Source organism: Centropristis striata, chromosome 11 (genome assembly GCF_030273125.1).
Source record: "Centropristis striata isolate RG_2023a ecotype Rhode Island chromosome 11, C.striata_1.0, whole genome shotgun sequence".
NCBI lineage: Eukaryota > Metazoa > Chordata > Actinopteri > Perciformes > Serranidae > Centropristis > Centropristis striata.
Genome location: NC_081527.1, coordinates 11,187,102 through 11,201,902, shown reverse-complemented (window position 1 = coordinate 11,201,902; position 14,801 = coordinate 11,187,102). Strand labels below are relative to the sequence as shown.

Below are 14,801 nucleotides of genomic sequence, written 5' to 3'. Positions count from 1 at the left end.
TAGCTTTATGTAATGTAATCTGTGTATAATTTTGAACTGAATTAGTTTATGCCTAGCATTTATTGAGCAACGATGAATGTTCAAAAGACATGTGTCCCAGTATTCTGTAGAAGGGGGGACTCCCAGCTCAGACTCCCACTCAGACCTTTGTTTGTCTGTATTCGTTTCTATCTGACTGAAGAGTGTCTGGTATAAACTTGATACTACTCCTTTTTTACCTGGCATAATTTTAACTATTCTCTCAAGTGCAGGGTGTTGTGGAATTTCTGACAGAGTTGACACATGGTTCTTAATAAAATTTCTGATCTGCAGATAGCGGAAAAAATGTGAGACTGGTAGGTTATGCTTAGCTTTCAGTTGTTCAAATGACATCAGGTGCCCCCCCTGGTACAGATCTCTCAGGGATCCCACTCCCTTCTTCCTCCAACGAGCAAACACTGGATCTCCAGCAGAAGGCTTGAAAGCATGATTGTTACAGATTGGCGTATCCTTGTACATATTTGGGGCCTTCAAGTGTGATTTAATTTGATTCCAAATTTTTATTGAGTTGTGTATCATAAAGTTACCTTTGTACAGAGATTGGTTAATTTTGATGGGGCTGTTCAATAGGACTAGAAGCGAGGTCCCTTCACATTCTGCCTGCTCTAAAGAAAGCCAGGCAGGAGGTGGATTGGTTGTATCCTCTGTGAGTTCCGAGCTCCTCCAGAAAGCCAGAATATTTAGATGTGCTGCCCAATAGAAACATTTGAAGTCTGGTAAACCAAAGCCTCCCTCTTGTTTTAATTTACAGAGGTGTTTTTTGTTTATACACGCAACTTTATTCTGCCAAAGAAAAGGGATCACTACTGTGTCCAATTTCTTGAAGTATGCTTGTGGAATACAGGATGGTATTGATTGGAAAATATATAAAAAGCGTGGGAGAACTACCACTTTAATGGTGTTTATTCTCCCGACAAGTGATCATAATTGAGAGTTAACACAACACAAGCAAAGATGAAGTCAAGAAACATAACAAGAGTAAGTGGGTTTAGTTTGAGTCCATAGACACTTTTAAAAAAAGGACTAAAAACTTTCCTTTTCAGCAAAACATTTGGTTCCTCCCGTCTAGATGGTTTTAGATATGTATGTATGTACGTACGTACGTATGTATACTTTTTCTTCTGGTTTTAGCTGTTTTTTCCTTTTTAAAAAAAAAAAATCCTTTTTATAATTAGACTGCTATGCATTTAACCTGTAGCACTTTGAGATTTCCTCTAATGTAAAATGCATCACAAATAAAATGTATTATTATTATTATTATTTATTTTTATGTTTTATTATTATTATTATTATTATTATTAGTGCTTTTAGGTCGCGCAGGCGGTCAGTGCAAGTTTTATTTTATGTATTTATCATTGTCGTCCTTGTAGATCAAGTGTGGAGGTGTTCAGTAAAGAGTTGGGTCTTCAGTCTCTTCTCAAAGATTCATAAGGACTTAAACAGTGACGTCTAGCGCCCCCTGTTGGACGTGTATGGTGGCTTGTGAATTTGTATCCTTTAGCAGTTGATAACTTTATCAAAACTTTTTTTTTACCCTATAAAGCCAAGTGTATCATATTTGATACACAAGTTTTTGAGACCTCTACGTCATCAGTGTGATCCCCCCCGAAAAACGTGATGTATACATGTGTTGCACTTAAAGATAAACAAACTGAAAAACAAATTACACAAAAATACCAGATGTAGCAAAAATTATGTGCAGGTTCCAGATGTATGATGTTGTTTTATACGCAAAAAAATATTTAGCAAGTTTGAGGAAAATGTTAAAAGGAAAGTCAAAGTCTTAATAGCTTTAAAATGTTAGGTTTTATATGTTTTTGTTAGTTCAAGAAAAACTTAGAAGAACTTAGAATTCATATATGCAATTGGTTTTTAAAATTTGTCAGCAGGTTAATAAACACTCAGTTTAAAAAAATAGAACTTTCTGGCAATTATATAATGGTTCAGGCTTTATAGGGTTAAGTAATGTACTACAGCACAATAGTTATACAGTTGCATACAGGGTGCATTAACATCACTGGAGGGCTACAGAACTTTGAGGCCCCCGATCCCTAAATGGTTGACACGCTATAATTTGCCTATAAAAACTTGATACAAGGTCATCTTTAGCTCTGTGCCATTTATTTGTACCATTGTATGTACCAATGTATATCATTAAATATGTGCATTTCACTTTTGTAAAGGAGCAACATATACTCACCCACACACAATTACATCAGCACAATACTTCACTTAGGCTAATAACAACTATTTCATAGGCTATGCAACAAATCAAACATAGATAAAACAAGATATCAAATACTGCAAAATTATAAAACCCATCTAAAGTGTTGACTAAATGTTTTAAATTAAACAAGACAGGGAAAATTGTTTTTATCTCTCATTTTTATTACCCCTCCTTCAAGCAGATACAGTACAGATTTAACAAAATGTTCATTTTTATCTTCATGTTTCCTCTATGATCAGTTCAAGTGCCATAACTGTGATGAAGCTGGTACAGTTAAATATTCATTGAAGAATGGGCCATCTATCAGACAAACATACACCGAATAACTCTACAGAAGCAAATGCCCATATAGCACTGTCCTCTAAACATGAGACGGATGTTTTATGCATTTTATTTGTTTTGTCAGTTATATCAATCCATCGTCATTAGGTCAAACTATTTGGTCTGAAGCATTATGGCTGCTTCCAGTGACATGATACTCTGAAGACATCAGTGATATTTACCGTTTTTTGTTGACATCCACTAATGTAAGTGACAGAAAAGTGTCTATCTAAGCTAACAATTTGTAAGGTTTTGTTCCTTTGCAAAGGCCTCAAACATATGATGAAAGACAGTGCAGAGGAGCGTCAACTAGTTGATCACAAGTACTCTACTTCTCAGTCATACCAATACATATTGTACACATACTCACAAACAAGTGCAACATTTTTACAAAAGAGATGGAAAACAAAAACATGTAACCAAAAATAAAAAGTCATATGAATGGACATATAAACTTATTATAGTGTAATTGCAGTTGATAAAAAGAAAACTAAAAAAAGGTAAATTGATGTTGTTGGCAGCTGCAGGAAACTCAACCCTCTTTATCAAGGACGGCTTTCACATCATCAAACACCTGGAAGAGAAAAATTAGTGAGTGCACACAAACTCCAACCAAGACAGCACAAAACTTCCATAATTAGTTTTTTTAACTAAACAATTCATGTTCTATAAAGCAAATTCAGGTACTATGGCAGCTTGTGCTGGGCAGTATGTTCACTTTTTTAAACTGAAAATGAGTCAGACTAACCGAAATAAGCCTGGGTTATTTGGTAAGACTCACTTTATGGAACAGACCCCTGAAGTTAGGGCTGGGCGATATCACCTCAAATCAATATCAAGATTAGATGAACATTTTACCTCAAACAATTATTTTGATTTTGTTTTTTTGCCCTGCAAATATGCTCACTCATGGCTCAACCATTAGAGTTCACACCTTTGTGATTTTAAAGACATTAAAGTAAACACAAACACACACAGATGAACTATTTTGTGCTTATTCATTGTAGATATTGAACTTGAATCAAAGCAGCACTTGAAATGAAAACGTCAAATGTTCTGTGTCGTCTTCCCGAAAGCCAAAATGTGTCCAAATTAGGGATGGGCGTTTGGAAGGAACCTGCCAACTCAATTATCTATAACTTTAAGGATCAATTAATCGATTAATTGCTATGTTTTACACATACTCCAGAATCATGCATACATGTGCAAAAAAAAAAGATATACACAGTACTATGCAAAGGCCTGTTATGATAACGGACGTTTTTATTTTGAAAGGACGAAAAGGGACTTCCAGTCGTTCACAATACTAAATCAAGTGAGGTGATACTGTAAATAATGTTTTATGTTTTAGCCCTCGAAGAGGCATGAGGTTAGTTTTCACAGTAATCTTGCATATTTAAATGTACTTTGTGTTTAAATAGGTTTTGGAGAAAATTAAACCTAGTAATTCATGCTAGCAAGGTTTGATACAGTAAGCTAGTTTAATACTTTTGTATTTCTGTGTTTTATAATTGTTATTACAACTTTCAGTTTGCAAACTGTAGCTTTATCCAACTTAATTCTCAGCTCATTGGCTTATTCACGTACGACCGCAGAACTGAATGCTCAGCCGTGTTTCAGTTCAGTGATACTGATACACAGCCAGAGATAAAATTTAAATAAAAAAATACATAGATCGAATAAAAAATTCCAAATGAGCGACTAAATTCCTAACGACCATTAATCAATCATTGATTAATTATTCCCATCCTTAGACCAAACTATGGACATAGAATTTTTCTTGGGGACAAGCCTTCGAGTGCTCAGTCGGCTCGGCGTTTGTGCTTCCATGTCGCAGATTGGACGGGGCTGAGTAATGCCCAGAAAATGATCGAAATAATGGTCATGGGCAAGATTACATCGGTTTGATTAACTCTTAATTAATTGCCCAGCTCTACCTGGAGTGCTGCCATATTTAGAACTCTGATTACAAGTTAAAAAAAAACTTGTGAAAACAGCTTTCAGTGTCAAACTCTGCACACGGACAATACTGCAGAATTTAAGCATCCCAGTCAAAAACAACAAGGATTTCTGAGTGAAAAGGAACTTTGTCATGTTGCCATTTCTCCTAAGGGACTGAGTCACTCCATCCCCAGGTCTCAGCAGTTAATGGCAAGTAAAATATTGTAACTGATGACATTTTTAAACCACTAAATAACATTGATACGCAGAACCAAACTGTTATGACTGCTGCCTGCGCCCTTCCGAGGTCATGCAACTTCTCGGAGTCCAAAGTTAAGAGAGGAGAGCATCTTGTGGCCAACAAATGAACTACATAATAAGGCATTTAAACTTTAGCTTCTTCATCCGGCTGGGGTATTTTTCTACTGTCTGACTGGAGGATTTCATTCTACTCTGTGATTCCCCCTCAGCCTCAATTTAGCATCTGTCCTGTTTCCAATTTGTTCTCAAAAGACTTTGACAGACATTGCTGACAAATAGGTCAAAATACTTTACAACAGTTTGACTACTAATCTGGGACTGCTGCTATCTGACAAACCATCCTTTTCTTAAATTATTATTATTATTTCGTTAGCCTTGCTAAAAGTCCTTCCCAGTGTTCAAGCCAGTGTGGAACTGGCTCAGCTGCAATTCTTTTAATTGCCATTACAAGTTGGATTAAAAAAAACATTCTGCTCTTAGATGTATTACTGGTGATGCCTACAATACTCATCACTGTATCTTATATGATAAAGTGGGCAGGCCTTCTCTGTCAAAGAGGTGAAAGAATCATTGGTGCCCTCTTTATCTTTAAGGCCATTACTGGAAAAGTACCTCCATTCTTAACAAGACTTCTTGATTGGAACCATGGACACCATGTGAGATGATCAAATAACTGGTTTACTCTCACATTTCTCCATGTGTAGACTGAACCTTGGAAGTCAGCCTTTTGTTTAAATGCCCCCTCGACCTGGAATGATCTTCAACTCACACTGAGGATCAATACGCCCAGAACATTTTTTCAATTTCGTAGCTTGATTGCGGGCTTTCCTGCAACTGTTTTTAGCTTTGGTCATTTTAAACAGCATTTTTACTTATTCATTTATCTTGTCTGTTATATTTATTTTGAATTTGTATTTCTGTACCGTTTGTAAATGTACTTGTTGTCACTGTAAATCAGGGAAACCTCTGTACTTAAGGAGTTTAAATAAAGTGTTATAAATTCTCACACAATGGAAATTGTTGCATTTTTTGTTGAGGGTGTGTTTGCCCTGACTGACAGGCATTTCACACCTCCTCCCAGGCTCCACCCCCACAAATGTCCCTTCAGAAATAGACTGGTGGCGCTCATAGATGCTTTCTTATGGGCAATGCCATTTACTCACCTCGTTCAGGGAGCGGGAGCCGTCTATAGTGCGCACCTTGCCGTCTTTCTCATACAGATCTACGATTGGTTTGGTAGACTGCAGGTAGGTTTGGATTCTGCAAGAAAAATATGCTTGGTTATTGGGGTCAGATGACTCAGGGGACACAAAGGAGACACAAATTAGGTCAAAAACACATATGCAGGTGTCCAACAGTGATCTAAATGGGTCAGACAAATCTATACCGAAATACAAATATGCCTGCTGTACTTTGTTACACACAGAAAATAAACTGTTTATGAAATCAAGGCAGCAGTACATACTTCATACATACCAGTGCTGTTAAAGTCTATAGTGACATATTTTGTTTATGTTGCAGGCTTGTACCTTTTCTCCAAGCTTTCTCTGTTGTCGTCTGTGCGTCCGCTGCTCTTCCCTCTTTCTAGACATCTGTCGATACAAACCTTTGGACAAAAAAGACAGAGATCATGTGCTCAGTGTAAAATGTTGCTCAAGATAACAACTCAGTTGTCTGTGTGCATTTAAAAACTCACCTCATTGCTGCAGTCAAAGAAAAGCACAAACTTGACGTCTGCTTTGTCTTTCATGACATCGTTCCAACCCTTAAGGTTGTCCTCGTTTCGGGGGAAACCGTCTATGAGGAAACGGTACTTTTTCTCATCTTTCTGCATGGTCTCCTCCATTGCCTGTTCAAAAACAAAATCATGACAGACTTATTTCCCTCCCAATTTGAATTAATTAATAATAGCCATTTCTTTAAATCAGAACCTGATCAAAAAAAATGATCGCATTACAAATCTCACTCGTTCTTTCTGTAGAGGTCTAAACAAAAAATCTTAAGCTGACAAACTTAAGAAATCAGTATTCTCACACTGCAGCTGTGATTTTGACAGCACTGAAAAACACTAAGATGTTACAATATTAGCAGAAGAATAACCTTCAGTATATTTTCTTTAATATTCTCACCATTTTTATTCATTGTTTAATTTTTCATGTCAAAGTCTCTTGATGTATGTACTTTAAATAAAGATTTGTTTAGGTAATTAAATATTTCTGGTTTTATCTGTGTGTCTATTATACTGTTAAGATAAGATATTCCTTTATTGATCCCCCACAATAAAAATGAAATAGAATAAAAAAATGAAATAGAATAAAGATACAAAAATATATAGTGTAAAATAAATATACAAACAAACAACCAAGACCAAACTAAAAAACAAATTGTGTAAACAATTTACAATAAACAATTATATTTGTGTTCCATGTGTGTGTAGTGTGACAGGGCTACAATCTTTGTGTTGTAAAATGTCATATTGCCTGAAACATAAAGCGACATCCTCGAATAATGTATTATGTGTGACTAACAGCACAAAACCTAAAACATTTCAATGCAGTAATATGAAACATGAGGCATTATACTAAATCCTCACATTAATAAGGATAGGGGAGGTTTTTTTTGCAGAAATTTGTTGATGAATGAATGTAATCACTGTTTAATATCTTATTAACAAGTAACTGACTTGGTTGTTTTAGCACTAAACAAGAGAAGCTTTGTCCAGATATTATTATGATTAGCCAAGAGAGAAAAATCTATTTCAAAGCACTTTTATATATATATTATGTTTTTTTCACCAAGTCTTGTATACCTGCATTACCTGTCAAGCTGCAATATGTTGCAACATGTCATGAATAAAACAAAACAGTGACAGACTGATCAGGATTTGTCTCTTGCTAAACAAACACAAACCTGAATTACAGCCTGTAATGCATACCTTCCTGAGTAAGTTGATGGTGATCTCCACAGGGACGATTTTTCCCTCCTTGATGTAGTTGGCAATAAGCTGTCCAAACTCGGACTCCTCTCTAGCTCGCTCTGCTCTCAGCAAGTCCCCAGCTGACAAATGGGTGTAGTTGTAGTTCTGAGGGACAAAGGTTTTTTTAATGTGATGAGTTGATCTCATGTGATGACAATGGTATCTCAAAGCAAAGTCAATTTCTGGAGAGGGGAAAGAGACACTTGGTCAATTAAAAAACGGTTTGTAGATTTCTATTAACACTAAACATCTGCATTTGAGAAGATGGCAGTTACAGATAGGTTAAAGTCCTCTCACTCACAGCAAGGAAGAAGTCAGTCCTTGTGTACTGAATGAAAGAAGCCTCTATACATAGCTGCCATTCAGGCCTGACCACCTTACTTGAAGCACAGCAGCCAACACCCAGTAACATCCGTGAAGTAGTTATAAAGTCTCTCTTATAGCAGCGATTTCTCAGTCAGACACACGCATCAAAGCATCCACATCGGCCCCCAGCAGAGCTGCCGCTCCATGAGTTTTCATGAGTTTGACTCTCAGACAAACATCAAAGCAGCATCCTTATATAAAGTTCGGGCTTTACAAACTTTCTGAGTGCTTGTTAAAAATAACTTTTTTAATAAACCCATACCATTGGACTGCTGACTCACAGTCCCTTGCGCCTGTATGGGAAGATCACATTACAAATTCAATGAGTCACAAGCTGTTTCTGTTTGTTTAAAGTCAATGGTGGAGTGACCAAGCCCACTTCAGACTTTCTGACTATTACACAACTTTAACAGCGTAGATGACAGTGATAAAGTTGCAACACAGAGTAAATGTCAATAGAGGATCTCCTGCTGGCTCTACTTGAACTGTGAAGCTGATAAGCAAACACCGTTATAGCCTATTCATTCAGGAGTTTGACAGAAGAGCATTAAACAGTGGGGTATTATACTTTGAATTGTATTTGTACTCCTCAGCACTCAAAACTTTGGAGTTTTTGAATAATTAAAAACTTAAGAAATCAATACACTTTCACACAGCAGCTGTGATTTTGACAACACTGAAAACAGTTTTAAAACACTAAGATGTTCCAATATAAGCAATGAATCATTTTTTATTCATTGTTCAACCTTTCATGTCAAAAACAATGACAGCTGTCAAACACTACCCTTATTCCCACCAAAGTCTCTTGATGTATGTACTTTAAATAAAGATTTGTTTAAGCAATTTAGTATATATGGTTTAATCTTTATGGCCATATTATAATTCAAGATAAGATAAGATATCCCTTTATTGATCCCCCGTAATAAAAGTTAAATAGAATACAGGTAAGAAAATATATAAATAGTATAAAATAAACATACAAACAAACAACCAAGACCTAAAAAAAACTAAAAAAACAACAACTAAAAAACAAATTGTGTAAACAATTTAAAAATACAGTAAACAATTGTATTTGTGTTCTATGTCTGTGTAGTGTGACAGGGCTAGATTTATTTAGACGTTTCTTTGAAGTTCCTGTAATTAAGCACAGGCTTGTATATGACACAGACTGTGTAAATAAAATATATGAGCAAAATAAACTGTAAAGCCTGTGTTGCTAACTAGCTAGCTGGCTAACATACAGGTTCATTTTAGAGGACAACCGGATGTCACTGAAATATAGATATTACCTCAATAAAAGGGAGCTATAAAAGGCACAACCACTCCTAAATCCACCAACTACAATCTTTATCACGTCACACTGAATCCTAACTATAAAAGCAGGTAGTTTTCATTGTCCTTTCTCTCGCCATCTCTCGTACCTCTACGATTTTGGAGCACTGGGTCCCTTTGCCGGCGCCAGGCCCGCCCAGCACGAACACAACCTGCGGCTTCATCATCAGCAAGACCCGGTGAAACACCCTCTGAGACACGTTACCGAACAAACGACCGATCATAAACCAGCACCAGCAATTGCGGACGTAGACCGGCCGGGTGGGGACTCAAATAATAAGCCGAGCTGCCCGGTGAATGCGTGTCAGTGTCGGTGGGTAGGAAGTCGATGAGCGAAACGACACCACTTCCGCTGTTGACTCCAGCGACCAATGGGGTGTCACGTAGGAGTGACGCAAGCCGGTGGCCACGCCCCCTCGCACTTGTTATTTTTTTCAATGCAGAGGTCGGGTGACGCCCCTCCCCTGCTCCTCTAGCATCAGCACCTCCACACCGAACAAGGCGACCCGCGGCTGGGAAAGGATGCTCTCCGCTCCGCGATGCTCACCAGCTCGAGGAGACATCTCGATGAGAACCGAGAGGCGCTCGAGCGGCTGGGTATAGTCACTGTTTTCTGCACGTTTATGCTGCTTCGCTGCCTCCATTCATGATGCACCATTCATGCATCCCCAAGAATGGAAGCACATTGCGAGGAAAACATTAAAATAGCCTGTTATCGCCCTGTTGCCTCGCCTTTGAGAGACACATTCTGGCACATTTGATGAAGCTTCTTTTCATGTAGGTCAAGGTGATGAAGAGCCCGGTTTTGTCTTTTGAGGGCGCCGCGCGAATGTAGGGCTAATACAGGAAAGCCAAGCAAACAAAAGGCATCCAGCCCCCCTCCTCTGACGCACCTGGCTGCCCTGTCGCCACTTGACATGACAGCGCAGAGCCGGGAGCAGAGCAGCAGGATCAAGGGGCACCGACGTGCAGCCGGACGTGTGGACTCGACAGGGAATAGAGGAGCCTCCGGACGCACGGCGGAGAAGCAGTGGCAGCCCAGGGGAGGCCGGATTGCAGTTTCTGGGGACGAGCGCCAAGGGCAGTGCGGCAGTCAGCAGGCAGACCGGGGGGAGGAGGCTGCGGAGATCTGTGATACTTCCCCCCCAGGCCCCACTGCGCTCTCACCTCCATACCATCCAGAAAATATCATGGTGGACGCTTTTATGTTTGATCAATGGTGACTGAGATACTCCCCATTATTTTTACTCTCTTTTTTTCCCCTTTCCCAACCAATCAGTGAGGATGGGCAATTAAAATATTAGATCTGCTCTTCAGGCAAGGGTGGACCCCAGAGGGGACTGATGTGCATACTGGCCAGGTATCATTTGCTCCCTTCTTCTCTGGTTTTGCTCATTTTGCTTGTCGCCTGCACTATGGGCTGTATTCAGAGCATCGCATGCAAGCCCCGCATCAGACGGGAGAACATTGTGGTGTATGAGGTGTCAGCCTCTATTGACCAGTGTCCCACCATCATTGAGGAGAACTCACCAATTGTGCTCCGTTACAAGACGCCTTACTTCAGGGCATCAGCAGGGGTTGTGATGCCACCGGTGCCCCGCAATGAAACCTGGGTCGTGGGCTGGATCCAGGCTTGCACCCAAATGGAGTTCTACAACACCTATGGTGATATTGGCATGTAAGTGTATAGGAAACTTTTTGTCACTGGGTGAGCTCAGTAATGTGTGTGTTTTTGTGGGTTTACCGTTTGGATGTACACAACTCTCTCACAAACTCTGAACATCTAGATCACAACCCTGCACCTGCCACTGCCAAAAAAAGCATCTCATCCTCTCACTTTGTCCTCTTATGTCCACTGCCGCAGGTCCAGCTGGGAGTTACCAGAACTGCGAGAGGGTCGGGTCAAGGCCATCAGTGACTCTGATGGCGTCAGCTACCCTTGGTACGGCAACACCACTGAAACAGTCACGCTGACCGGACCCACGTCCAAACCGTCCCGTCTGACGGTCAGCATGAACGACAACTTCTACCCCAGTGTGACATGGGCCGTGCCCATCAGCAACAGCAACACGCCCATGCTGACCCACATCACCAGGGACCAGAGCTTCATCACCTGGCTGGTGGCCATGAACTCTGTCACCAAGGTAGGACAAAACAAAAAAAAAACAGCAGAGAGCAGGATAACATTGGAGGTGAAACACTTTGTTCCCACATGCATCAAACTCATATCTTAATAATGTTATTTGTTCCAGTGTTTTCTCAGTCACAGAGATGTTTTTCCCGGTTTAAATGAGGAACACTGACTATACATCTATAGAGACTACTCTTGCATTACACATACAGACTCTCTGTGATGTAATCCTCCCTGATCCCTGCACTTTCCCTTTCTGGTGTAAAGTTACAAAGTACCTCATCATTGCCTTCAACTCTGCTGAATAAAGCCCCTGCAATGGCTCATCAGGAGTCAATGTAACTCAAAATATGTGACAAAATACTTACAGTATTCTTGTATTATCTTTGTGGAAGAGTTATATACATTTTAGGCTATTATAGAGAAGGTTGTCAGGCCTGTTTTCCTCGTTGTTGGCTAATTAGTTAAGAACAAGCAGGAATCATAGATATATTGTGTTTTATATCTATGGATGCAACCACCAGGTTTAAAAAGGGAAGCCAGTAAAGTGTCATAACTTGTATTCTTTCTAATGGCCAGCAGGGGGCGACTCCACTGCTTTCAAAAATAAGTCAATAAGAAAATGACTCAACTTCTAACTTGATCTGTCACCAACTATCTTATAACGAGTTTATGATCTCAATCACTAGTTTCAAGTCTTCTTCAATACAGCATGGTATTCATTTTGTAAAATTATTCTCCCAATTAGAGTAAAATAGATAAAGCAGAGTATACTTTAGGATGTGTGATTGACAGGTGGCAAAAAGCTCCTTGAAACTTTCACACAGTGTGTTTTCAGTTCATGATGTTAGTTTTTAGGTACTTTATTGTGTCTTGTTAAGAGTTTGATTGTACTAAAGAACACTCTTTGGAGTCAGCTGTTAGTTAGTTAAATAGCTAGGTCTATCATTAGCTGAAAACGTAGCTCCTTCCATCAAATATGGTCAATTCTGATTAACACAAGATGACAACAGCAAAAATGACAAACTTGAGGCTTCAAAACTGCAATCCACAAACACATTGGTTACTGGTTTGATGTCTGTATTTTAGCCAAACTTCCTTTTGTGATAGTATAGTACAAAATTATATTTAACAAAGCCAGAGTGATTCATAATTTATCAGGATGTACTATAACTACAAGTCAATCAGCTGTAGAGGAAACATTTCACAAGCACCTTAAGCTTTAACAAAACACTCTTCATGTGCTTTAAATAGACTTGTATCGACCATATTAACATTGCTCTCCTCCTCCAGGAGCGCATTGTGTTGCAGACGGTGCGATGGCGGATGCGGGTGGACATTGCCGTGGACCCTGACATGCCTCTGGGCTCTCGGGCCTCGTTGGTGGGTCGTCCCTACCAGGAGCAACCGCACATCCTCAACTACCAGGAGCCCATCCCTCCCAACGCACTGGGGAGGCCCAACGCCAACGATGCCCAAGTGCTAATGTGGAGGCCACGGAGAGGGGCGCCACTCGTAGTCATACCGCCAAAATAAGAGCAAAACAGTAACAGACAAAAGTAAAATTGTTCCCTCTTGCAAAAAAAAAGGGGTTTGAAGGGGATGGAGTCATGAAGCCTATCAGAGAAGAGAGAACTGATGGTTTCCCCGCGTTCAAGATGCCAGAGGCTCATTAATCCCTGAAAGATTTAAGTGGACCATTTAAACAAGACAGAGTGGATATTACATCTTGGATGTGACACAGCGCAGTTTCAGAATGAAAGTCTCCTACAAACTAGTGTCAAGTGCCGAGGTTGCATCAAGGCTTTTTGGCCCCGGACAAGTTTTGGACTACATTAAAGAGTTCTGCCTGCTTTTTTAGCAAAGAAGGAACACTGTTTTTAGACGTACCACAAGAGGTATTAGAACACCACGAGAACTGCATCCTGCATCCTTATGTAGATCTTATTGCATGAGAGAGTGAGAAAGACAAGAAAAACTGTCCTTGGGAAGTTTAAGAATAGCATTTGTTTTTGTATAACTTGATACCTGAAGACATTTTGATTGAACAGTCAGCCAAATAAAACCCTGCGGGCTGGTTAAACCTCGTCAGTGCCAACAAAGGCCTTCAGCACACTCAGTACCAGAGTTAAAGGATGTATTCAGAGAATTTTAAAAGAGACAAAGTATTATATGAATCTTTTTAGGTTAAGATTAACTCATACATCAATCAGATTGTATTAAGAGCACCCACCTTGCATAAAAGTCTGGAAGAAAAACAAATCTGCTGGAGTTTTCACTGGAGTTTTGCTAATACACCAAACACCTATTTTCAACTACCATTGTGCAGCTGATATTTTATTCAGATGGGTTACAAGCTATCTGAGAGAGGAGTTGGACCTGTTACCACATTAAATAAATCATGTCAGTCATGCATTCAATAAGTGCGGTGTAAATGACTTGGAATAGTGCCATACAACAAATTTAAAACAAGAGGGTGGTACAGTAGCTGGAATGGGGCCGAATTGTACGCAGACCCATGGTGGATTTGATGTGGCACTAATCAGGCCATGTTGCACTACCGAGTTACATAAATCTTACTACAATCAGGGAATCCAAATGTACTCTTAATAGTTTCCTTGGTGTGGAATTAAACCAGACTGCATTTTGAAAATGAATGAAATAGTCCCATTATTTAACACTTGGTTTGTATGAGGTCATATCACAGCTTCACCTCACATCGTTAAAGAATATCATTTTGCAGCATTCTTCTGCAGATAATCACGGATGAAGGTTTCCTATGTCATGGCTGTGGTCCGTCCAGTAGCTCACGCTGGGCTCGGTCCAAGTCCCTGCCTGCCACGCCACACAGGAGTCACATGACTCATCCTCCATCTGTGCTTCTTTCCAGGTTGACGCCTCACCTTCCTCAATCTGCCTGCTCATTTTCTCCCCTGTCTGTCCCCCTCATCACACACACCATCTCCGTGCAAATACACCCATTTGCTCTGCAACTATGCAAAGACTATCTGTAACTGTAAACACCACCAGAGGGAGAAACACTGGGGAAAAAATAGGAAAAATGTGTATTTTTGTTCATTTGCCTCAATTTCTTTTTTTATTTGTCAGGGTCATTGTTGAATAAAAATGGCTGTTGTAAATGTGAAATACTCAGAGAGGTTAAATAGGTTATATTAATTCAGTGTGTCTACATTTGTCGCGGCACC

General features: G+C 39.6%; 2 protein-coding genes across 2 annotated transcripts; one reads left to right on the top strand and one right to left on the bottom strand.

The window, feature by feature from the left end:
• Nucleotides 1-2,406: 2,406 nt before the first annotated feature.
• cmpk (cytidylate kinase) lies at nt 2,407-9,797 on the bottom strand. Its single transcript, XM_059344580.1, has 6 exons — nt 9,554-9,797; nt 7,725-7,871; nt 6,486-6,638; nt 6,319-6,395; nt 5,953-6,049; nt 2,407-3,161 (listed from the first exon to the last, which is right to left on the bottom strand). Exons 1-6 carry the CDS (start codon nt 9,686-9,688, stop codon nt 3,120-3,122), a joined length of 651 nt encoding a protein of 216 aa, XP_059200563.1. The 5' UTR covers nt 9,689-9,797; the 3' UTR covers nt 2,407-3,119.
• Nucleotides 9,798-10,807: 1,010 nt separating this feature from the next.
• fam78ba (family with sequence similarity 78 member Ba) lies at nt 10,808-14,702 on the top strand. The gene is made up of 3 exons (XM_059344579.1): nt 10,808-11,142; nt 11,329-11,608; nt 12,889-14,702. Exons 1-3 carry the CDS (start codon nt 10,808-10,810, stop codon nt 13,129-13,131), a joined length of 858 nt encoding a protein of 285 aa, XP_059200562.1. The 3' UTR covers nt 13,132-14,702.
• Nucleotides 14,703-14,801: the final 99 nt, after the last annotated feature.